The sequence below is a fragment of the Lobosporangium transversale genome (assembly GCF_002105155.1).
Source record: "Lobosporangium transversale strain NRRL 3116 chromosome Unknown BCR41scaffold_18, whole genome shotgun sequence".
Classification (NCBI taxonomy): Eukaryota; Fungi; Mortierellomycota; class Mortierellomycetes; order Mortierellales; family Mortierellaceae; genus Lobosporangium; species Lobosporangium transversale.
This window is the reverse complement of record NW_019028996.1, coordinates 565,323-587,957: the sequence shown is the minus strand read 5'-3', so window position 1 is coordinate 587,957 and position 22,635 is coordinate 565,323. Positions and strand designations below refer to the sequence as shown.

Below are 22,635 nucleotides of genomic sequence, written 5' to 3'. Positions count from 1 at the left end.
AATGTAGATACCAAAGAAAAAAAAAAAAAAAAAAAATACAATCCTTTCTCTCAATCTCCATCTCTCTACTCCTTTCTGTCTGTCCCATCAGTCTTTAATTATCTCTTGTTTCTCTTTACTTTGTTTCCTCTATCTCAAACTGAGTCAACTTGTACATCTACACCACCCTTTCTATTGTTTTGTGAAAGCAAGTAATAAAGCGAAAACAAAAAATAACTTTGAATGATGATATTGTATGCTATTATGAATATGAATATGAATTTCTTTTTGTCCCCTGTCAGGATTATTGGCAGATGTATGGCTCTCTATGCTACTTTTTTTTTTTTTTTTTTTTTTTTTTTTAAACATCATCTCCACTCTCCTCTTCATAATCACTCTCTGCAACTTCATTCATATCAATATCAGCACCGTCCATTTCTTCTTCCGACTCTGGTTCATCATCACTAGCCATGGCCACGATCTTCTCCTCTGTGTTTGCATTCGCAACAATGATCGATCGACCCTCGAACGCTCTCCGAACACCAGCATTGGTTGCAATATCCCAGATTTGGACCTTGCCCGCCGATCCAGCCATTGCCAAATTGAATGGTGCATCCGGACAGAACGTGATCGAAAAGACCTGGCCCAGATCACTCTTGACATTACGACTCGTCACCATCGAGGGTCGGTTCTCTTTCACATCCCAAACCTTGACTACACCCTCGGTTGATCCCGTGACGATACATCCTTGAACGGTCGAGTTCACATCCATGGCTGACACCGCTTTATCATGTGCATGAAGTCTAAAGATCGGTTGAGCACCGCTGTTGCGCGCATCAAAGTACTGGACCATCCCATCATCTGTTGAGACATAGTAGCAATGAGAATCATGAGGATCCCAACGCAAGCACTCTACATCCGCTTTCAATCTCCATGTGGCACGTGCGTCAGGGGCTCTGGAATCAAAGACTGCGACGGTTTTGTCATAGGAACCCGTGATCAACGCTGTGGACTCGAGAGGATTCCAAGCCAAAGCTTGAACTTTATCCGTGTGATGTGTAAACGAATGCGCACACTGTTGTGTTGTTAGATCCCACAATTTAACAGTTGTATCTGCAGAGGCTGACGCCAAAATATTGCGATGCTGTTTGTTCCAAGCGAGAGCCATCACTGCATCCGTATGATATTCCTTGTTTGGTTTCTTTTTTTTTTTTTTTTTTTTTTTTTTTTTTAAAAAAAAAAAATAATAATAATAAATAAATAAATAAAAGACATTTGGTGTGTTGAACATAAGCAAACGAAGAATCTTGAAAAGAAAAAAAAAAAAAAAAAAAAAAAAAAAAAAAAAAAAAATACCTTGGACTTTTTGGCATTCTTCTTCTTCTTCTTATCGCCACTGTTCTGCGCGCCCAAGATGGCATCCGGATACATAGTATCAATTGTGTCCAGATCCCAAATCTCAATCTCGGGATCAAAAGTTCCCACGGCCACATAGTTTCCAGGCCCCTGGACCGCACTCTTACGACCAACACGGAAATCCAACCATTCAAGGCAGAGAGGGAAAGCAGGGAGCATGATATCATGATGGACATACATGTGACCTCCTTCTCCTGTTTCCTGGGATTCATCATACAGATAGATTTCCAAATGTGAAATATCGTCCTCAGTCTTGGCGGCTAACAACAAGTTATCGGTTGATTGAATCAAAATATCTTCCTCATCTTCATCTTCCTCATCCCTCAACGTGATATATGGATCCTCGCGATTTGAAGCATAATACGTTAGTCCGTTCAAGTTACTGAAAATCGTTGCCTCTGTAAAATACATATAAAAAAGATGAATGAAATTATATAGCCATTTTTAGATCCATTCTTAACAGTCAAATATATATACATAATATCCATATTTATTACCTTGTCCCTCAGGCTTCACTTCATCATAGTCATCCAAATTGTACTCTGCTAGTTCAGGATGAGCCTCCTTGATGGTTGTCACATCCATTCCATTCTCGCTATAGGAATAAATAAAAAACAAAATAAAATAAAACAGTTAGAAGTATGGTCATGGTTTCTTCATATTTACTTTATTTTAATTGTGAATTAAGATAGTTACAAAAAAAAAAAAAAAAAAAAAAAAAATCCACTCAATTACCTTTTTTCAGCTTCTTGAGCTGCTTCCAAATCTTCCTTGGCCGCTGCCAAATGCTGGGCTGCAAACTCATTGATACGTTTAAGTTCTTTTTCGTCCAAATCATATTTATCTGGTCTGGATTGTGCAGCACCCCTGCGGACCCACTGCAATGCTGAAATCATGACTAAAATTATCTAATTATTTTTTGTTTTCTGATTGAACTGGACCGGGCTAAGCTAGGCTGGGTAAAAAAGGCTTTGATGGTAACAATAAAACGAGTCAGCAATATAAAATGAAAATAGCAGCAAAATTGTCTGAAACAAATGAGGAGCGTTTGGTATCATGGCATAATAAAAAAAAAAAAAAAAAAAAAAAAAAAACTTACAGTACAGTGTTAGGGTGGGAAATAAGATACAGCCGCGAAGGAGAATGACAAAAGGAAAAGAAAGGATGAACAATGAGTAATGAAGGATGAATGTAATGTCCCCTTGAAGACCAAAAAAAAAAAAAAAAAGCAACCTTAAATTTGTAAACAGAGAAACAAGTCATTACACGTGACCTAGACTCAATTGATTTTTTTTTTTCAATTTATTAATTTAACAACCATCTATCATAAAAATAAAATGTATTTCCACTTTCGTAATGTGTGTGATTGGATCGCCTGTATTGGTTAATTGGTTAAAAAAAGAAAAAAGAAAAGAAAGAGGTGATAGAAGCGAGTGATAGAAAGAACGATGCCGCCAGCGAATGGAGAATACAAGATAAAAGGGAATAGGGAGGTGGGAATGAAACGGTGTGCTGGAAATGTTGTTTTGTTTATGCTTTTTACAGATCAGGGCGAACACCGAAGCCAGGTCCAGTAGGCTCGCCAGTGAGACTGGTCAGACCTCCCTTAGGTTCGCACGTGTGACGACCGGATTGAGGTCCAGCATTGAGGGGCTTGCCAGTTTTGAAAGAGTCAAGAACCTTGATAGTGGTCTCTGGAGTCAAATCCTCATAATAGTCATCATTGACAGCCAACACAGGTGCATTCACACATGCTCCAGCGCACTCGACTTCCACTAGAGTGAATTTACCATCCTTGGTCGTCTCTCCAACCTTAATGCCCAAATGTGATTCGATCGTCTTCAAAATCTCTGTTGATCCGCAGAGCTGGCAGGGTGTAGTTGTGCACAGCTGAAGAAAGTATTTGCCGACGGGTTCACTAACAAAAAAAAAAAAAAAAAAAAAAAAAAAAAGCGAAGCCAAATAAATGACAAAAATATACCAACAATTAGTCCCAAAATACATATCGTTTTAATGACTGTCGCATCAGAAGGCTCTGGTATAAAAGATATCCATTAGGGGTATATGCAACATTGACCAAAGAATCGATCCAAGAAGTTTTCAAAATGCTGAATGATAATCCTTTTCAAAGTAAGACACATTGATGATGTCCTTTGACGCGGGAAAGGGTTTCAGTAACATATTTACCCGCCATCCCATCCTCCTTTCCTTTAATATCTTTTTCTTTTAGCTATTATTTTTTTTACATCCAGATTCCATGATGAAGTTGTCCCGATTATCCTGTATTAAAAAGCTGCCAATGATAAAAGATTTTTCTAAAAAAAAAAAAAAAAAAAAAAAAAAAAAAAGGAAAAGAAATAAGAACATACCGATTGTACATGGTGTAAAAAGTAGCCACTTCATAGACGCGCATAGGAGGGACCTCGACCATCTTTGCAACAGCGTTCATGACAGGTAAACTAGTCCAGCCCAGCTGACGCTGACCCAAATCCAAAAGGGGCATGATCGCAGCCTTCTTGTATTGAGGAGGATACTTGGCCATGATCTCTTTTGCCCGCTCAAGGTTTTCAGGCGTGAACTCAAATCTAACGTTGACATTATTATCGGGGGTATCGCGGTGCTAAAAAAGATTTTTTTTAAAAAAAAGACAGATGAAAAGCATAATGTGAGTATCGCAAAACAAAAAAAGTTATGAAAAGCAATTGCGCGAAATGCCTATCAGAAAAAGAAGCTTTCGAGTAATAAGATAGAAAATAGGAAAAAAAAAAAATGGATGTTGCTTTGTGGACGACGCATCTTGTGAACTTGAGACTCAGGTTTATACAAGTTGTCCCCAGAGAAAGAGGAAAATGAAGGAAATGAAATGTTGATGGATATGTGTTTGGTTTTTGGCTTTGTTATCCACCAAGGGATGAATTGTTGATCGTCTCGGACATCATGTCCGACTGATCCGGTATGTGTTAATCAATTACCACAAACAGTTTATCAGAGAGGGCGATGCGCGATGATGAGATTGTACGCTTTGCGGCAACAGAACGAATGGCAGGAGTAGCCTGCTTAAGAAGAGATCGGCCCAACATGGATGTTAAAAGTTGTTTAAATGATGGTAGAGTGCAAATAAAGCGGAAACTAGGATCTAAAAAAGATTGATTTCCCCTCTGTTAACTCTCACTCTCCGAAACAAAGAGTTCGGAGGGAAAGGAAATAAAGGATTGTAGCGTCATTGTTAACTGTGTTTGGATTTATTGATATTCTACCGTAAAAAAAAAGTCTAGTGCAAAAAATGGTCATGATATAAAGAACAAAAAATTATAACAAAGGAAAATATATATAAGATTGTTCAGTTGATATGCTGTAAACAAAGGAATAACAACAACAACAACAACAACAACAACAACAACAGTAATAATGAAACCCCAATTGGATTTTATGCTATCTGGGTTAGACCGATGTTATTCAATGCAATTTCATATAGAGCACGGTACTGATCCACAGGGCCACCTGCGCGTTCCCAGCCCATCGATAGTGCACTCCTCATCAGCCTTGTCAAGAATTTCTCATGCTCTGCTGGCGATTGCTGAAGCCGCCTCCAATCTTTAAGTGCATCGCTAATGGCTGCTGTCAGCTGAGCATGTGCATCCGTCGCAAAGGCATCAAAGAGATAGCTGTTGAACCTCTCTTCCCTAGGTATCTCTTGAACTTGCTGATCAAGTGGAATGTATTGCTGCTCACGCTTGGCTTCCTCAAGTTCCTGCTGTTGCCGAATATCATTGGGGTTGGGACGATCCACCAAAAACTCAGAGAGACCACCTACACCGGACGAGATGACGGTCGATCCAAATAAGAGACCTTCTGCTGCGACTAGGCCAAAGCTCTCAGTCAAGGAAGGGACCAAAAGGAAATCTGCGGCAACACGCCAGAAGATACCCCAGTCATCTTGGGTTTTGGCATCTGAAATCACCACAACTGTTCCTTTAAAGAGACGCTCCAGATTGTTGACAAGCTTGACTGGGAAATTATTAGGTTGTCCCATAATCACAAACTTTCCTCCATGTTCTTTGATCGTCTGCGCAGCAGTAGTAAAGAATTCGAGACCCTTGTTGTACTGGAAACGGCCAATGAAGAGCACGAGTGGTTTTTTAAGATCTTGCTCTGTCAAAAGACCTTTTGAATACAAATAATGTTTAGCAGCCTCCTTGGCTGAACGGATTGTTGGATTTGGTGATGTTGAGATAACGGTGTTTGCTTCTTCGGGTTTGACTCCAATAGCGGTCTCGTCCGCACCCATCACCTCATTTGAAGGGAACGTCAGCTTCTTGTCTTGCAACACAGGCATGGTCCATGGGTTGAGCCTGCTGAAATCCACGCCGTTCGTAATGCCAACAAAGAGGTTCTTCTCTGCTTGGTTCAATACACTTCCGAGGACAAGTTCCTTCAGATAGAAATCCAGCCTTCCTTCAACGATATCCTTGGCCATTGTCTTTGACACGAATGTGACTGCATCTGCGAGATCAATGCCCAAAGCAGAAGTGAACATGCGATGGCCATGACAGTAAGGTGAAATGCCCTCCATCTGTAAATACATGTCTTCTTCTTCATCGTCAGAGTGAACTTCTTTAAACATGAATTTCTGTACATTAACAATCTCATTCGAATATTGCAGCTCATCCAGATAATCATGCAAGGTGTAAATTAAGGCTGGAGGCTCCTCTCCCATAGCGCCTCTGTCGATGAGCTGTTGCAGATAATGTAAAGCCAGTGCGTTGGTGGCACCGTGAACATGAACAACATCAATAACACGGGTTGCGGCAGCTGCAAAAAGAGAGATATCGTTGTTCTTGTTTTGGTGCTGGATAAAGGTAGCAACGGCCTTGGAAAAATATAGATCCTTCCATTCGCTAGGAAGACCTTTGGGACTATAATAAATCTCTTGCACGTTTTTGCTTTGGAAGGCACGGTCAAATGGATAGACACTGCCGGGACCAATCAGCCAGATGGTGACGGGTGTGATGAGTCTCTTGTCGTTAACAAGGTCGCTGGGCTTGAAGGGGACTGGGAACTTCATTTTGTGAACACTGAAAACAAGATTTTGAATGCGTCCATGTTTATCCTTGACATCGAGAGGGAGGGTGACAGCAAGTTTGATGTCGAGACCGGGGATGGAGTCTAGCATGGAGTAATGTGGCATAACAACGTTGACCTTTTGAGAGCGTGCCCGCTGTTGTGCTGAGGCTAATGCTGTGACTACCATACCAAGCCCGCCCATGGTAGCTTGACCAAACTCTTTAGTAACATGATAGACTTGGATCTGTTTCTTGTATCTTGCAGTAGGATCTAAAGCCAACCCCTGATATTCAACCTTTCTGAAATCGCGTGAATCTATAAATATTCGGATATTGAAACTATGTATTAGTTGCAGGAGTCGGGGCGTCTTTTAATTGCTGTAGTTTCTATAGGACATTGTTGTCTTTTCTTCTCCGTCATTGTTCTTTCCAGCTACCCTCCCGATCCACTTGATATGCACAGATGCATAGAACATATCCATATATCCCATGTCCATGTCCAATTGCCCCGTTCAGGTGTATGCATCAGTGTACCACAAAAATAATACTCGTTGGATAAAATGTTATGGTTCCTGATTTGGAAATAGCTCACTACGTCAACACAAAACAAGCAAGTAGTTTTTCGACCCCTTGATATCTGCTTCGTCTCTTTCTCCTTTCCTCTACTGTTGATCACTATCACACAGCCATGTTCTGTTTGCTCTTTTTTTTTTTTTTTTTTTTTTTTTTTTCCTTTGATGATAAGAATAAAGGAGCAAATGAAAAAAAAAACACTGCCTAAATTGCAGTTATTGATGTGCTATGCCGTTGCTGAATGTTGCTGTTATCAGGGCTGAGCAGGTTCAAATCATATTGGGTTCTTTGACAGAGAATTCTCTTTTGTCCTATATCTATTTTTATGGCATTTGAACCTTACCAATTTGGATCTGGTCCGGTAGGGAGTAAAGGACGCTGGAACCGATCAATGCTATCAACCCTTCAACAAGGGCAAAGATCAAGAGTACTGCTGCTGTGTAGCTCCACCATTTCCATCGTTTGGTCGATGATGAGGATGAGAGTGAATAGATGGTATTGTTGAGCTTGGATCGCTTTGAGTATGCGTTATTGCCAAGGGAGAGTGAATGATCCATAGTTGAGGAGGATGAAATCCCTGGGAAGTATGGTTCGTTCTTGGATCCTGTCCCGATAGAATTGGACGACGAATCATATCCTCCATTGATGCTACTGGTGGTTGTGGTGGTAGTGGTATGAGAGTGGGTCATGGTCAAGGAGACTGAGGCGGAGGGAGATCCGGGCCTACTTGCAGTATTACTGCGGTTCAATAGGCCTGCACTGGGACTTCGATGAATGGTGTGATTATGTTGTGTAGCTACATTCTCCTGTGATGGCGCGGTGCTGCCGTTGGAGAATTGTGTCCGTTGGGACATGACTTTAGATGATGAGGATAACGATCGAGCTTCTTTTCTAATCAGCGAGTGATCTTTGAGTGAAGACCAAGAAAAAGGAAAAAAATAAAGAGAAGAGAAGAGAAAAGAGAGGAGTCTAGAGGATCGAGACAAAATTTTTGAATATTAAAAGAACGCAGTAATGACAGGTCTAGTCTATTAGATGAGAGGAAAATAATAAAAAAAAAGTCGATGATGAAAAATGAGGAATGAAAAAAAAAAAAAAAAAAAAAAAAAAAAAAAAAAGAGAGAGAGAGAGAGAAAGAGAGGAAGAATTGTTTGGACCACACAAGGTCAGGCAAGGAAGGAAAGAAAAGGTTTGAAAGAGGAGAAGGAGAGGAAAAGGAAAAGAAGGAGAAGGATTCGATGATGTGTGACGAACGAATAGCTTTTTTTACTTTTTTACTTACTTTTTTACTTTTTACTTACTTTTTACCTTTTTACCTTTTTACCTTTTCCAGTGGACGTTAATGACTCTTTTCCTTCCACCTTGTTTTCTTCTTCTTATTCCTGTCCCTATCCTTATTCGTTTCTTTCTCTTTTCATTTCAACCAAGGAAGGATGGCATATGCATTCTGGTGGATTGAATCCGTAGTATATTCATTTCACTGCAAAATGATCTAAACATTATTCTATCGTCACTCTTCTGCAAACATAAACGATATGGTAATCACTTCATATTCAGCTCAGCTTGTTGAGAAACAGAGTAAGAGTGCTATGCTTATATACATATATATACTATATACAATATACAATAAACAATAATGTGTTTATAACACCACATTTTCATTATATCATATATTTATATCATCCATCAATGTCATCCAAATATGTATAAAAAGGTTGTTCTTTTGACATTTTGCATTGTATGACAGAATCCTTTACTTCCTTTACATGTTCATCTCAGTCCAGCAGATCTCCCATTGCTCTCAATTCTCTTTTCCCCCTGGAATAAAAATGCAATTGAATTAGTTTCGGACTGCGTTTTAAAATAGTCTAGGGCAATGATTTAAATAATTTATTTTTATTTTTGCAGGAGTCTAGTCTCTTATTCCTGACAATTTATATTTATATATATTTCATGTATACATGTATACATACAATATGCTATGTTATATTTATATTGACACATATATATATATATATAATACTGAATAAACAACTGCACCGTACCTCAACGTTGATCTATCTGAGTTGGGGTATCCAGGTTCCCAATTCATATCTAGCGGAATCTCTATCAAATGACGATATCCTTTAGATTCCAAAAATCTGTATCCAGTTATCCAAATGAACACTCACTATGACTGCAACTGTCCCCGTGACATGTACTCATGTCACACCCAAGCCACATTGTCACACACCTCGCCTCCCCAGAGTATTTTTTTTTAAGTGTCCTCTATCTTGTTTCTCTCACGACCACCACAATAATATACCAGTCTCTTCCTCTCCTCCATTGACGCTTATCTGGCGTCCTCGTCCTAATCTCTCGTCCTTTTTGACTTCGACTTGACACGAGAACGAAAACTATACAAAGACTAAAAAAAAAAAAAAAAAAAAAAAAAAAAGTGACGTTAGAAAACTACACATTCTTACCTGCTATTGTATTTTAATAATTCAAAACGAATAGTTCCAACTCTCCTCATCCTCTGCGCTTTTCCCCGTCCCATAATTATCTTGTTCTTTACCTTCTCGCCGGCTGTAGTGCTAACCGCTGATGGTTGCGTCATCTTCGGTTCCCAACACGGCTCCTGTCATTGATTGGGCAGATGATACGGATGACGAGATCGATTTTGGCGCCCCTGTTTTCTCAGATGATGAAGACCTGCCAGCTTCCTTGACAACAGGGATTACAGGGCTTGGAGGCTCATCGACCCCGTCATCCACAGTCGATAGAAAGGATCATCATAGTAATGATATCAATGATAATAACAACAATTTTCAAAAATATGAACGGAACACATCATCTTCCACTTCTTCCTCCTCAAAGACACGGTATACAGCAGGATTTGAAGACGGCTCCAATCGATCTCTGGATAGGAAAACTCAAAATGATTCCTCACTTCAGACAATGAGCAGTCGTGCTCGAAACAGAGACCCATCATCGATACCCTATCGTGATGCTCCAAACAGCCGTCATGAATACTCTTCTCCCGCTCGAAATTTGGCTAGATTTCAAGAAAAAGAACGGGAAGGCAGCTGGAGGTCGGATGGACGTCGAGAGTCCTCTTCCCGCTCATTCTCTTCCACCCATGAATCATCACGGGATGATGGAGGCTCTCGATGGACCAATAGGCATAACGAAGGAAGAGACAGAGACAGAGACAGAGATAGGGACAGGGACAGGGACAGGGACAGGGACAGGGACAGGGACAGGGACAGGGACAGGGACAGGGACAGGGACAGGGACAGGGACAGGGACAGGGACAGGGACAGGGACAGGGACAGGGACAGGGACAGGGACAGGGACCGACACCAGGACTGGGGTAGGGAAAAAGACCTTGGATCAGGACAACAACGGACACCCAGACAGGTTATTCCATTACCACCAAAGCCACCCGCGGCGCTGGATGCCAACAATCAATCTCGCAATGATCGTAGTCGTTCGCCACCCCACCGATCACATTCTCCAATCTCAGGAGCAGGATCAGAACGTCGATGGGAAAACTCGAGGCAGCATCCATCTTCACCTTATAGAGGCAACAGCAGCAGTAACAACCACTCATCTCATTCTGGACTGACAACACGATCCTATAGTCCCACTCGTCATAGTCATACATCAAGGGCACATATGGACCAAGTGTCACAAGGAAAAGATCACCAATCTCGTCGACCCCGAGAAAGTGATTCAGAGGGTCGATGGGAAAAGACACCACACGAAGACAAACCATACCCAAAACTGCCTCCAGCGACCGTCAACGCTTCATCACCCAGAGATGATGTAGTTCACTTTATGCGGCGGGAAGGCCGCACTACAGAGTCGAATAACCAAGACAGAACACCATCAGGAACTATGTATCATGAGCGGCTTGAGGCAAATGATGCACATGCAAGGCGGCATCGTAGTGCTGAAGGACCTGAAAGCTTAGGTGATCGATGGGAAAAGAATGCAGTACGGGAACCGGATTTGCCGTATCCTGAACGGTCTCATCAGTCCCCTGCCAACTATCATCATCAAGGAAGGAATGATCGATGGGGAAAGAACGAAACACATGGGTTGAGTACTCAACATGGCCAAGGCGATCGATGGGAAAAGAACTCGGCTTTGGAGCTGGATCGTCCTAATCATGATCGTTCCCATCCAACTTCATCACCATCAAGTATTAGCAATAACTCTGGAAAACATACTGTAATGAAAACGCGCGGACAAAGCGGCACATCACCGTCCACATCCTCCCCAAACCATGACAAGCACTCGCAGCGTGGCCAGCGTGGTAAAGGTAGGGACAGGGATCAACACAAGCGAAGATCAAAGGACCAACCACTGTTGGCCTCGGATATGGAGGAGGATCAAGACAAGGAGGAAGGTTCGGCTGTGCCATGGTGGGAACAATCAACCTATGGCAAGGCCAAGAAGGCAGAGCCTAAAAAGGAGAGCTCTCAAACTTCTACAGAACAAAAGGAATCGAACGATGCGAATAAAACAGGTGCCTCCGAAGGGACCCAGTGGTGGGAGCAGTCGACTTATAAGGTCAAGCCTAAAGCCAATGCCACATCTAAGGAAGCAAGTAATGCCACATCCCGTGGTCAGGATGCTGAGGCAGATATTATGGCAAAGCGAAGAGCACTTGGACAGCAGGTGCCTGTTTCAGGCATAGAGGCATTGACGCTCGTGAGCCGTGATGACTCAGGGTAAAGGAAAGAAAAGAGGGGAAAAAAAGAAAAGAAATCTATAGCCATGGAGCAAATAGAAAAGAAGTGGTGCCGGTGCCAGTGCCGATGGCGTTGTTATACAATGGATGTGTCCAAGAAAAAGAGACAGTAAAAGCATACTTATGATGGAGCGCTGGAAGATTTATTCAAAGAGAGACTGAGATAACATAGATGGCAAATTTATTCAGCTCAAGCATTATTCCCCACCTTCTTAATTATTCATTTAAAAATCTCATATTCATTTACTGAGCTCTGTCATTTCTAGTTGATCATATACACCCTTCTTTTTTCTCTTTTTTTTTTCTTTTATGGTACCTAATATTCTATGCTATAACATCGTCCTTGATAGATCAAGTCATAGCCTTAAAACCCGTAGTGTACAAGAGCGAGTCTTCTCAGAGATTAAAGCAATGGTAAAAAAGTTTAGAATAAGAAAAAAAAAAAATGATTGAGGATGTACAACTACAACCTTTCTTAATGTGTGGATTGTTTTTTCTTTTCCTGATATTTCAATTCAATCATATAAAAAGATCTTGCGATATGAAGATCGCTACGGAGACAATAAATTGGAACCGATTCCACCAAGGACACAGCAGGCAGAGGCCATTGACAAGATCGTAGAGAGTTTCCGGAAGCTTCGGGAAGGCCTGTTTTCCACCGAGACTCGAGATGCCTTTGCAGCAGAAGGTATAGATATATTATTTGGTATTCAAAAAAAAAAAAAAAAAAAAAAAAAAGAGTAGAAAGGTATAGTGGAGCTCAGTTCAGTATTCTTGTTTGTCTGTTTGTTTGTTTGTGCTTAATAGTTTATGAAGAGTCCGTTCGCTACAGTTTATACGCCGGAAATATACCCGAGTTGACCAAGGCATTACATTATCTTGTTCAAGATTTACACCCAGTTGTCTATAAGATTGACTCGACGACGCCTTTATCTTTGACTATTCCTATCAAACGCCAACGGTTTTTGGGACTTTATATTTTGTTCTATCTGGCAAGGCCTGCACCCTCAGTAGTGGGGAAAAGGACTGGTCCAACGCCTACTGCACAGACAATGGTTCATCCAAAGACTGAGACTGATCGATTGATAGTACAATTACTGAACGTATATGACCAATATCGGAAACAGCAATTATCGTCGTCTTTTTCATTGGCCTTGGTATCAACGGCACCAATATCGAAAATATCAAATCTCTGTTCAGAACTCTTGTTTGCATTCACGTATTGGAAAAGCCTTCGGGAAGGCAATTGGGTCCAAAGAGAACGACTATTGACTGTTGAGGTGACTGGATTGCCTCAACAACAACAGCAACAACAGCAACAAGGATCTGCAACTTGGGAGCAACGACTAATCATTCAGTACTCAATAGTGAATTCTTTGAATTGTGCTAGAGCCAATACTGTGGCGATGATGAGTAAAGCCTATTATTCTTTACCAATAACTTCGATGGCTCGCGCTGTTGGGCTGACAGGGTCCAACTCTGAATCTGGAAAGACAGTAACCTCTTCTAAAGACAATGTTGTTGCCTCTGTTGTAGATGAAAAGATAAAGGACCAGTGGCTCAAGAAGATGCAGGCATCGTACGGACTAAATTCGTCCATTGTCATACGCGATGACCAACTCATGTTTAAGGCCAAGGCTTAAAATAATAATACTGCCATGTTTAGAAGCGTTCAGACACATCTTACATATCTTACATATCAGAATCTTTAATTACTGTTGCTTCATCAATAAATAATAAGTTCAATAATGGTTAGAATATCTTTTTTTTATTTATTTATATAGAATGAAGATGTATGCAAGCTTACTATCCTGATTGCTCTGGGAGTAATCGTTAATGGTAAATACGTGTGAACAAATGCTGGTCATACATTGGTGGCATTATTAATAACTTTTCATTTTAATGAATATATTTATTGAAATCTATTATTACATACTCTAATTGTTGTTTTTTTTCTCGCGCGAATGATGTGGAGGGTCGTGAACTGTGCAGGAATTGAAGTAAGAAGGTAATAATTCATCCAAATAAGAAGGGAAGGAGGGATCATGGACCCTTTTTTATATGGTCTTGCTTTTTTTTTTTTTTTTTTTTTTTTTTTAAACCTTGATATCAGCAACCTCGTACACCTCAAAGTCTTTAGGGTAATTGCCCTTGCTAAGCTTGCGCTGAGCAGCAACGACGACCTTGTAGCTGCCAGAGGGGACAGAAATGGCAGAGGTGGCATTGAGGCTTGCAAAGACCTTACCATCCAACCAGCTGAAGGTACGGATGGTGGGCTTGTTCGTATCGGAATCAATATTCTTGTCACGACCAAAAGGAGAGGCAACGGGTCCAAACTGAGTGTTTAAATAGCCGACGAACTTGTTCTTGCTGTTGAACAAGCGAAGGGAGAGCTCCGGGGTGTGGCTTCCGAGACGAGTGGCAATGATTGGCTGTTCAACAGAGAAGTCCAACTTGTGACCCTTCTCAATATCGCTGATCTTACCAGACTCCTTGTCGGCGACAAAGAAAGCAGGGAGACCAAAGTCGGTGTCAAGCATAGGGACCTTAGCAACATCACCCTTCACACCAGCATATGGGATACGAACGGGGATAGCGTCCTTGCCTTGAGGAGTAGCAACGATATAACCAGAGTAGAAGGGGAATTCATTTGCCTTGCCAGTCGAAGGCTCCTTGAACTGGACCTTGATCTTGGCAGTCTGGCCAGCACGGACGGAAACCTTGGCCTGCGAGAATTTGACAGTAGCCTTGTGGTTCTCCAGGATGGGATCGGGTAATGGGAAGGAATTGCCACCACGGTAAGAAACAGCAGACTCTGCAACTTCATGGCTGAGGTGGTAGACGATAGTGCGCTTGCCAACATTCTTGATACGAACATCAACACTCTTGCCGGTAAAATGGACAGAATCCAAGAGCTCAATCCTATCTGGGGAGAAAATGGTCTGAACAGAAACAGCGTTCTTGACATTGACAAGACCACTTCCTTGCTTGGCCACTGGTGCCAGAACACTGTGGTTGAAGAAACTACCAGGAACAGCAGTGTTCATCAAGATTTTTCGAGCATCTTGGCCCCGAAGAACCTTCTTGTGGGCGCTGTAGAGAAGAGCATGAGCACCGGCGACATATGGGGCTGACATTGAGGTACCGGATTCAATAGCATAGCTTCCCAAGTCAAGGGGGTAGGTTGAGAGGATGTTTCCACCAGGTCCAGCAATATCTGGCTTTATGTGGAGATCACCATCAAATCCCCAAGATGAAAAATCTGAAGGATGACCGCCACCCTCAACTCTGAACGACTTCTTGCCAGAAAACCATTTGAGAGTACTAGCAGAGTCCTTCTTGTAGGCAGCAAGTATATCTTCAGCAGCACCAAACTCAATAGAAGCCATGGGGAAATCAGGGTTGCCCCCAAGGTTACTAAGACCCAAAGGAACGCTCTGGACTAACATACCGGCTGCACCAGCAGCCTTGGCAGCAGCGCCACGGCCACCAGACTTGCAACGCGTGGTATCACCATGGACAAGTACAACCTTGCCGGAGATGTTCTGGCCAGCGTATGAGGTGGGTAAGCATCCATCGGAGAGGGCACCGTCTTTCTCAAAAACAGGAACAAGAGTAGCGCTGGCAGGGAGGTTGATGATCTTATTCCAGGCTTGGGAGACAGCATAGGGATGCTCAACTCCGGCGTATGAGAAATAGTAGTAGGAACCAGCAATATTGTCGTACGAGGCAACTGAGGTTGAGAGAGCACCTAAGCCAGAGTTTCCAACCATCCAGACACCCTAAGGAAACAATCAAAAGTATACAAAGGCGTGGGAAACAAAAAGGTGAGAAACGAAACCTTTATAGTTCAGAGGTGGAATTAGCAGATGTTTACAATCCAGAGCATTGTGTGCACTTACATCGTCGCCATTGTTACCGGCAGAAGCGACCACAGTCAAGCCAGAAGCGGTCAACCTATCAGCAAGGACAGCGATGGGAGTGGACCTGAAGGCGGAGCCAGAGCCGAGAGACATGTTGATAATGTTCATACCTTGGTTGAAAGCGAGTTCCATGGCCTTTCAAGTAAGAAAATGGAAATAATCAAAATTATTAGAAAAAAGAGTTAAATCTCTACCTTAATTGAATTAATTGAATGTGGTAAAAAGTAACTTACCAGCATGATGATATCAGAACTGCCAGAACCGGCGCATGAGAAGATTCTGTAGGCACCAAAGGTGACTTCAGGAGCGACACCGACGAAGGGCTGAGGAGCACCGACCTTGCGAGCGTCAGCGCCAATGATACCAGCAACATGAGTACCGTGGCCATTGCAGGTATCTCTGGGATCTAAATTTTTTGAAGTAAAGAAAAGTATAATTGTTAAAACAGACTAGGTCAGACCAGGCCAGACACCAAGAGATTGATTTCAATGGCTTGCGGATCGACATTAGAAGCTGAATGGTATGAAAAATTTCCAAGTCTTCTCCTATGCGAAAAAATACGTACCAGCGTCTGGGGTAGGGATATATTCCTTGTCATAATCTTCACCGACAAAATCCCAGCCATAACGGACACGGCAGCCCTTGCCGAAGCAACCACCGAGAGCAGGGTGTTTGTAGTCAACTCCAGAGTCGATGACACCGACCTTGATGCCTTTTCCAGTGTACTTGAAGGCCTTTTGGACATAATCCACGCCTGTCATCTTGTGTGCAGAGGTCAAATGGGGCTGGGCCTTATCTTCATTCGAGAGATCGGGCTTAGGAAGTTGGTAACGCTCAACTGGCCAGACACGCTTGACACCTGGAATCTTGGCAATGTCCTCGCCGGTATGGCCAGACTTGACCTGGATCGAGGCTCCATTGAAAAGATTGTACTGGCCACGGAATTTGAAGTCTAGATCCTTATGGCTGGTCAAGAAGGTGTTGGCCTTCACCTGATCAACACCATCTTCAAACTCGATGATGAAGGCACCAGGGATCTCGTCAACATTAGGACGGATTTGGCTAGGATTAAACTTGCCAGCAGAGACAATGGATGTAGCAGCAGCGAGGCTGAGAAGAAAACTAATTTTCATTATTAGAAACTATGACTGATAGAGAAAGAGGTAACAGGAGTTGAGAAGAAATGATTGAAGATGGGGAGGGGATTAAAAGGAAGAAGAGTTTATTGACGGGATGAGCAACGAAGGTCAGGGAAGGGGGGAGAAAGGAAGTAATGAACCTTGAAGACAGTAAAAGGGAGATCAAGAATGCGATATCTAAGGAACATGATAAAAAGCGGACATGGCCGTCTTTTTATACCCTACCAATTAGTTTCTCTAGAGTGTTTTAGTGAGTAAATGCAAATGGTTTTTCAAAACGGATGGGTTCTCATCACATTCCGGTTGACTCTGGTGCTCAAGAGGTTTTCTCATTAACTTTAATTTTATTCTGTTTGTGGGTTTGTGTACGCAGCATCCTTTAAAAAAAGATAACTGAAATGGGAAATAATATGAAAAAGATATGCACCACCTCTGCCTGTTATTGTTATTGCTGTTGCCGTTGTCGTTGTCGTTGCTGTGCGAATGGAATCCAATCAATGGTATATATTATCACATTTGCTTTTTTATTTTTTTTTATTTTTTTATTTTTATTTTTTCCTTTGAGACCCTTGGGGGTAAATGTCTTGAATAATAAAAAAAAAAAAAAAAAAAAAAAAGTGGCAAATGTTAACACTACACATTCTAGCCCACACTTATTCTCTCCTTTTCTTCATTACTATTTAGAAATGTATGAAAAAGGAGGGGCCAAGACCTGGCAGGGATAATTCATTTGAGCCAACTGAGCCCACATTTGACAAAGGGCCTTACTGCTCTCTTCAATTACTTTCTTGTGCATGCTTATTCATAATTTGCAAAAAAAAAAAAAAAAAAAAAAAAGCACGCGCTGTCGGTCCAATTAGACGCACCAGGTTCGATTGTAAAAGGAGCGCTCACTTTTTTTTTCCAGGTTGGAAATTCCCTGGTTAGCGTTTGTGTTCAAACGCTACTTTGCATTCTTGGGAAACTATCTTTGAAGGTACACAGTATACATTTTCTCCTACAGTGGCATTCTATGTGAAGGTACAGCTAGCATTCATTTTGACTTTTAAATGGTGAGAAAGACCTGATGCCTTTTTCTTTCTTTTTTTTTTCCAATATCTTTAGTGCAGAGATCATGATATAGCCCGATTTAATTTAAAAGTCCACACGAGATCACAATTAGTTGAACTGGGCAAATGTCAAGTATATAAAAGATAGGACGAATGGAGACTAGATTCAGTTGGCGAAAGGAGAAGAAAGGCTCTCTATGGCGCATTCAAGATCCATTACTCTCCCACAGATTGCATCTGTATTCATAAACAAAGCAAAAAGAAATGTAACGTTTTTTGTAGCGAACGAGATTTGTTTTCACATTGACACAGTGACACATATTCCCATCAGAACAAAAAGAACCGACCCTTGCATGCCATAAATATAAATATATGTTATAAATTTAATTGTTCACCCTGAGCTATCCTCAAAAAAAACAATCCGTTTTTTTTGGCTTGTTTTCCCTTGCCCTGAAATCACCCTTCCTTGCTCTGTGGTCACCCTTTGAATGGACCCGTCCTCCGGAAGCAATTCCGTTCAAATGCATCTTCTCGACAAATAGTGCTCCTGCTCTTATCGTGATACAATGTACATACGATAGAAATGTATATTGTATCTATTTAAATATATACGTTAATAAAATTTATTTTCCACTGCTTATTTTGATTAATGGAAGCGTCCCTTGTTTCTTGGTACACGTGCATGTACTGAAAAGGAGTAAAAAAGGTTTGTTAATCGACTGTCTGTGCCTTGGACATTGTTCTTTGAGATGAGTGAATATCCTTGACAGAAAATAAGATTCGCTCAGGGTCGTTTAATCCTGGCTCACTTTTTACGCCCTGTAGCTGGTGAGCCCAATTTCAGCTGCGCATCCAGATCAGTCTCTCAATGACAGGCAACTAGCCCATCGCGAAAAAAAAAAAAAAAAACTTTAGTCTACCATTGATATACCAGTATAGACAGGTTCAGGCTCATTAGGAAAAGGGAAAGCGGAGATGTTTTCTATGGGGGACGCTAGTCAAGGACATCAAAGTTGTTTTTGTTATTGTTGCCAGGCGGGAGCCTTTTATTAGAGACCCGCCATGACCGTCACAGAATGTGACCTTATGAACAAAAATGGAAGTGCCCCTGAGGTGCACTCCCAAGTCTTGGTATATACGCAACAATTCCCCCAGTTTCTAAGGCCGTTATAACGCGAGGTAAGAGGAAAATAGAATATGCATGGATATTTGCGAGGAAAACCTCCTTGAGGGTAGAATTTAAACTTCATGTGAAACCTAATCATATAAAAACTGGGTTGATGAAAGTTAATTGGACAAATATGCCCGTCCTACGGTCCAAGGGATAGTTAATAAGCACCACCCTGTTTATGCTGTGTTCCCTTCGAAGACTTGTGCTGACCGTGGTGTGGTTGTACTCTATAATTGAAATGGCCCAATCAAAAGGAGCGAGCAGCAGTTGTTCCGAGGGATAGAGTCCTCGGTAGGAAGCCATGAACACATTAATGCATACTATTCCATATTTTTTTGTTTTTTTTATTCAAATTGAGTACTTTAAAATAATATTGTTTATGACCTTTGCCAATACCTTGTGGTGTCGGTACCACCAATAGCACTCTGAGCCGATACTGTGTTGATATCGCCAATATCACCCTCTGGTGTCGCAAAGTTACACAGCACAAAACAGGACGTGTTTAACAGCTAATAGGCACAATATTGAAATTGGCGTGTACTTATCAGACTACACACACACCCAAATCACTGGCCTCATAAAAAAAAGTTTTAACAAGAAGTGGAGGCGGTATAGGCTCGTAAAGGGATTGGTACAGATTGCTATGAAAATAAACAGAGGGGAGTGATGGAGACGCGGAACAAATTAATCAACTTTTCTGAATCAGACAAAAAGTCATTCATCAATTATGAGCTCGACACTTCTTGCTGTTGGTGACAATACTTTGCTAGTTCCTACGCGCCTCTACGCGCCTCTACATGTCTTTGAAGCCCATAAACTTCTCTGGATCGAGACTGATTATGCTCTATTGTGTAGTCTATTTCTTTTCAACGATCTACATACCCCTTCTCTCCACTCCTAGTCCTTCAATGTAGCCACGTTCCTCATCGTAGTCCCCCACAATGACTTCCTTTCCAGCTCGGGTGACACTAAAAGGCTTCTTCTTATTAGGCTTCTTTTTGTTCTTTGTGCCTTTGAGTGTCTCTGCGTCCTCTGTGCATTGTTGGTGTTGAACCACTGTCGAAGCTTGCATCTGGCACAACGCTTCATACTCACAAGCTGACCCTTTATGACACGGCTTTGCCTCTTCTGATAACTTGGACTCATATTGCAAATAAGTCTTAAACAACTCGCGGTCTTCCTTCATTCTCTCTACAGTTCTGTGCCAAAACGCTGGTGACAACGGATCTTCTGGATCAAGTGGGTCCGCTGGATCAGCATACGTTTCTCTGGCTGAATATTCGTGCTTCCATTCTGGCTCCATGTCATTAGCCTCCCAATAAGCTCCTTGCCCAATGATATCTGCTACAGCTGTATGCGTATTTAGGATTGAAAATGTCTTTGCATCGACATCATACCAGCGAATAGCCTACAAAAAAAAAAAAAAAAAAAAAAAAAAAACAAAAGTTGATCGTGTTTTTAGGTTAATGGCACGATTGAAAGACTATCGTTTTTTTTTACGAAAACAAAACAAAACAAAAAAAAGCTTAATTGAGATGAACATCTTACAGGATTGGATCTATCAAGTGGAGTGACACTTGGGCCCTGATAGATGACATTGAGAGCAGACTCTTCGGTCTGTTCAAGCGCATCTGGGTCATGAACGACAATAAACTTGTCCTGATGATAATGACCTGTAAAGATTCCTGCAATCACATGCGGAGAATATCGAGCAACAATCTTTTGAAAGAGCAAAGAAGAGCGAGGTAATGACCTGGTGATAGGTGCCATGTGTCCCATGATCCAGACTAGACAATGTTAAGTTTATAGACATCATCTGTAAGCCATGTTGGATGTCAAGACAAGAAAAAAAAGGAAAAAAAGCACATAAGAATAAACCACAGATAATGCGAGATATTTTTTTAAGCCCAAATACTCCATTTACCTCGTTCACCACGATCCTCGCTGTCTTGAAGTTCTAGAACCAGATCATGAAGCATCCCGCTGGGATCATCCAAGTTGGTGTCCAGCATAGTGAAGAAGTTGCGGACATAATATAAATCTGTATTTAAGGTGATCAATTTGAGGCCATCCATAGGCCTTGTCATAAACATGGCGTTGTGTGAGCGGGCGTATTCAGCTTCAATAGATGTGATCCAATTATTCTTTTCCCAGATCCCTGCCACATGATCATATAACCTATTCTCAATTATATATATATTAATCAATACGGTTATCACGAGAATATACACAATATAACTGCTGAAAAAAAAAAAAAAAAAAAAAAAAAAAAAAAAAAAAAAATTTGCTACCATTTATGAGTAATATAAGAGTCCGGCCTTTGTCGTCCAGGAGCCTGATCACTAGGGTACGAGTCGTGGTTGCCCATAGCAACATACAACTTTAGATCTTGGAGATACTTCTTGAAAAGCTCATAGCTCCTGATTTCCTCGTCCGCCACATACTTTTCACTGATCATCCAAGCATCATGGCTCACAATATCGCCAGTAAACAATCCAAAGCTCGCATTGGGCACAAACTTGGGAATCGTCTCCAGAGTGTTCAGTCCTAGTGCAATGGGCGTATCACATTTACCGTCCCCCCATTTCGATGCTCGTTTCTTGATCGGCCCTGGATCGTTCCAGGAACCATAGTCACGACAACAAATGTTGTGACTGCATTTTGCTTCTGACCCTACTTTATACAAGGGATCCAGATGCCAGTCTGAAAAATGGAGGACTTGGATGGTCTGTCCACTGGGCGCTGGTTGCACAGCATTGACAGGTTTAGCTTTTGGGAAGGCTATGTCTGCAGGTTGGTGCAAAGGCACTGGACATGATCCTGGGAAAGAATAGGCACAGGCATAATATCCATCTGATCCCTCTAGGTTCATCTCTGAGAAAATCCCCACCAACTGTTCACTAAGGCGCTCCATCAGACCTGCACAGGCATCCAATCGCCTGAATGAATATTTGGCACAGAGTTCTCTCAGGACACCAGAGAGGTACTCAGGTGCCTGTAGAGAAAATTCCTTTGCCATTCGCATGCCCCTCTGACACATCTGACATGGATCTAATTCAGTTGAATTGAGAAGATCCTCCATATCATCAAAGACTTTATTTGCCAGATATAAATGGGTTCTATGAACGTCAATGTCGTTGTCGATTGATTGTCTCTTGCTCAAAGTCGCATTTCTCATTAAGGAGGCTGGGAGAGGGGCTGCCAACGTAGGTGTTGAGCATATTGCAATCAGCCAGGACATACAAGACACTGCTAGTAGCAGCAATCTTGCAGCATTGAAAGTGTAATGTAACTGCTGCTTCGCAAAATGCATTGTCATTTCAAAAAAGAAGAATGTTGTGCAGTGGATGAAGAGGATTACATTAACAGGAGTACAAAGATGCGATGCGTGTGTCTGTGCTTTAAAAGAGTTGGAAAGCGGTGAGGCAAGGTGAGGCAAGACAGTGTCTCAAGCAAACTGTTCACTGCCTCAATAATCTCTATTTGATTTTGTCGAGTCCTTCTTGCAGACCCCAGTTCCTTGTTAATGAGCTATCAGCAAAGATGGTTCGTAATGACCATTTACACATTTACAACATTGA

The 22,635-nt window shown here is 41.7% G+C and overlaps 7 protein-coding genes across 7 annotated transcripts; 2 read left to right on the top strand and 5 right to left on the bottom strand.

Moving 5' to 3' along the window:
• Position 1: 1 nt before the first annotated feature.
• BCR41DRAFT_61650 (WD40-repeat-containing domain protein) lies at positions 2 to 2,143 on the bottom strand. The gene is made up of 3 exons (XM_022030942.1): positions 2,131 to 2,143; positions 1,336 to 1,990; positions 2 to 1,180 (listed from the first exon to the last, which is right to left on the bottom strand). Exons 2-3 carry the CDS (start codon positions 1,804 to 1,806, stop codon positions 341 to 343), a joined length of 1,311 nt encoding a protein of 436 aa, XP_021881510.1. The 5' UTR covers positions 1,807 to 1,990; positions 2,131 to 2,143; the 3' UTR covers positions 2 to 340.
• A 568-nt stretch (positions 2,144 to 2,711) lies between these two features.
• On the bottom strand, positions 2,712 to 4,531 carry BCR41DRAFT_353615 (thioredoxin-like [2Fe-2S] ferredoxin-domain-containing protein). Its single transcript, XM_022024189.1, has 3 exons — positions 4,368 to 4,531; positions 3,765 to 4,015; positions 2,712 to 3,313 (listed from the first exon to the last, which is right to left on the bottom strand). Exons 1-3 carry the CDS (start codon positions 4,473 to 4,475, stop codon positions 2,935 to 2,937), a joined length of 738 nt encoding a protein of 245 aa, XP_021881509.1. The 5' UTR covers positions 4,476 to 4,531; the 3' UTR covers positions 2,712 to 2,934.
• Positions 4,532 to 4,822: 291 nt separating this feature from the next.
• Positions 4,823 to 7,588, bottom strand: BCR41DRAFT_305562 (hypothetical protein; the record flags this gene model as incomplete). The annotated part of the gene is made up of 2 exons (XM_022020800.1): positions 4,823 to 6,774; positions 7,375 to 7,588. The coding sequence occupies 2 exons, from the start codon at positions 7,586 to 7,588 to the stop codon at positions 4,823 to 4,825; spliced, it is 2,166 nt and encodes a 721-aa protein (XP_021881508.1).
• A 2,747-nt stretch (positions 7,589 to 10,335) lies between these two features.
• BCR41DRAFT_353612 (hypothetical protein) lies at positions 10,336 to 12,186 on the top strand. Its single transcript, XM_022024188.1, has one exon. It carries the CDS (start codon positions 10,692 to 10,694, stop codon positions 11,754 to 11,756), a length of 1,065 nt encoding a protein of 354 aa, XP_021881507.1. The 5' UTR covers positions 10,336 to 10,691; the 3' UTR covers positions 11,757 to 12,186.
• On the top strand, positions 11,920 to 13,524 carry BCR41DRAFT_61607 (hypothetical protein). Its single transcript, XM_022030941.1, has 3 exons — positions 11,920 to 12,186; positions 12,304 to 12,460; positions 12,580 to 13,524. Exons 1-3 carry the CDS (start codon positions 12,082 to 12,084, stop codon positions 13,413 to 13,415), a joined length of 1,098 nt encoding a protein of 365 aa, XP_021881506.1. The 5' UTR covers positions 11,920 to 12,081; the 3' UTR covers positions 13,416 to 13,524.
• A 344-nt stretch (positions 13,525 to 13,868) lies between these two features.
• On the bottom strand, positions 13,869 to 17,005 carry BCR41DRAFT_386513 (peptidase S8/S53 domain-containing protein; the record flags this gene model as incomplete). Its single annotated transcript, XM_022027798.1, has 4 exons — positions 16,261 to 17,005; positions 15,929 to 16,101; positions 15,675 to 15,830; positions 13,869 to 15,554 (listed from the first exon to the last, which is right to left on the bottom strand). Exons 1-4 carry the CDS (start codon positions 16,826 to 16,828, stop codon positions 13,869 to 13,871), a joined length of 2,583 nt encoding a protein of 860 aa, XP_021881505.1. The 5' UTR covers positions 16,829 to 17,005.
• A 2,923-nt stretch (positions 17,006 to 19,928) lies between these two features.
• BCR41DRAFT_305522 (Metallo-dependent phosphatase-like protein) lies at positions 19,929 to 22,136 on the bottom strand (the record flags this gene model as incomplete). The annotated part of the gene is made up of 4 exons (XM_022020797.1): positions 19,929 to 20,462; positions 20,603 to 20,841; positions 20,979 to 21,232; positions 21,346 to 22,136. 4 exons carry the CDS (start codon positions 22,134 to 22,136, stop codon positions 19,929 to 19,931), a joined length of 1,818 nt encoding a protein of 605 aa, XP_021881504.1.
• Positions 22,137 to 22,635: the final 499 nt, after the last annotated feature.

Bases quoted from the DNA above. Each gene is read 5' to 3' on its own strand.
- BCR41DRAFT_61650 (XM_022030942.1), bottom strand. From the start codon at position 1,806: ATGTATTTTACAGAGGCAACGATTTTCAGTAACTTGAACGGACTAACG. The intron at 1,181-1,335 runs GTATTTTTTTTT...AAAAAAAAAAAG, and splicing joins AGAATGCCAAAAAGTCCAAG to AAACCAAACAAGGAATATCA.
- BCR41DRAFT_353615 (XM_022024189.1), bottom strand. From the start codon at position 4,475: ATGTTGGGCCGATCTCTTCTTAAGCAGGCTACTCCTGCCATTCGTTCT. The intron at 4,016-4,367 runs GTAATTGATTAA...AATCTTTTTTAG, and splicing joins TCTCTGATAAACTGTTTGTG to CACCGCGATACCCCCGATAA. The intron at 3,314-3,764 runs GTATGTTCTTAT...TTTTTTTGTTAG, and splicing joins TTTTACACCATGTACAATCG to TGAACCCGTCGGCAAATACT.
- BCR41DRAFT_353612 (XM_022024188.1), top strand. From the start codon at position 10,692: ATGGACCAAGTGTCACAAGGAAAAGATCACCAATCTCGTCGACCCCGA.
- BCR41DRAFT_61607 (XM_022030941.1), top strand. From the start codon at position 12,082: ATGGTACCTAATATTCTATGCTATAACATCGTCCTTGATAGATCAAGT. The intron at 12,187-12,303 runs GTAAAAAAGTTT...TCATATAAAAAG, and splicing joins TCTCAGAGATTAAAGCAATG to ATCTTGCGATATGAAGATCG. The intron at 12,461-12,579 runs GTATAGATATAT...TGTGCTTAATAG, and splicing joins AGATGCCTTTGCAGCAGAAG to TTTATGAAGAGTCCGTTCGC.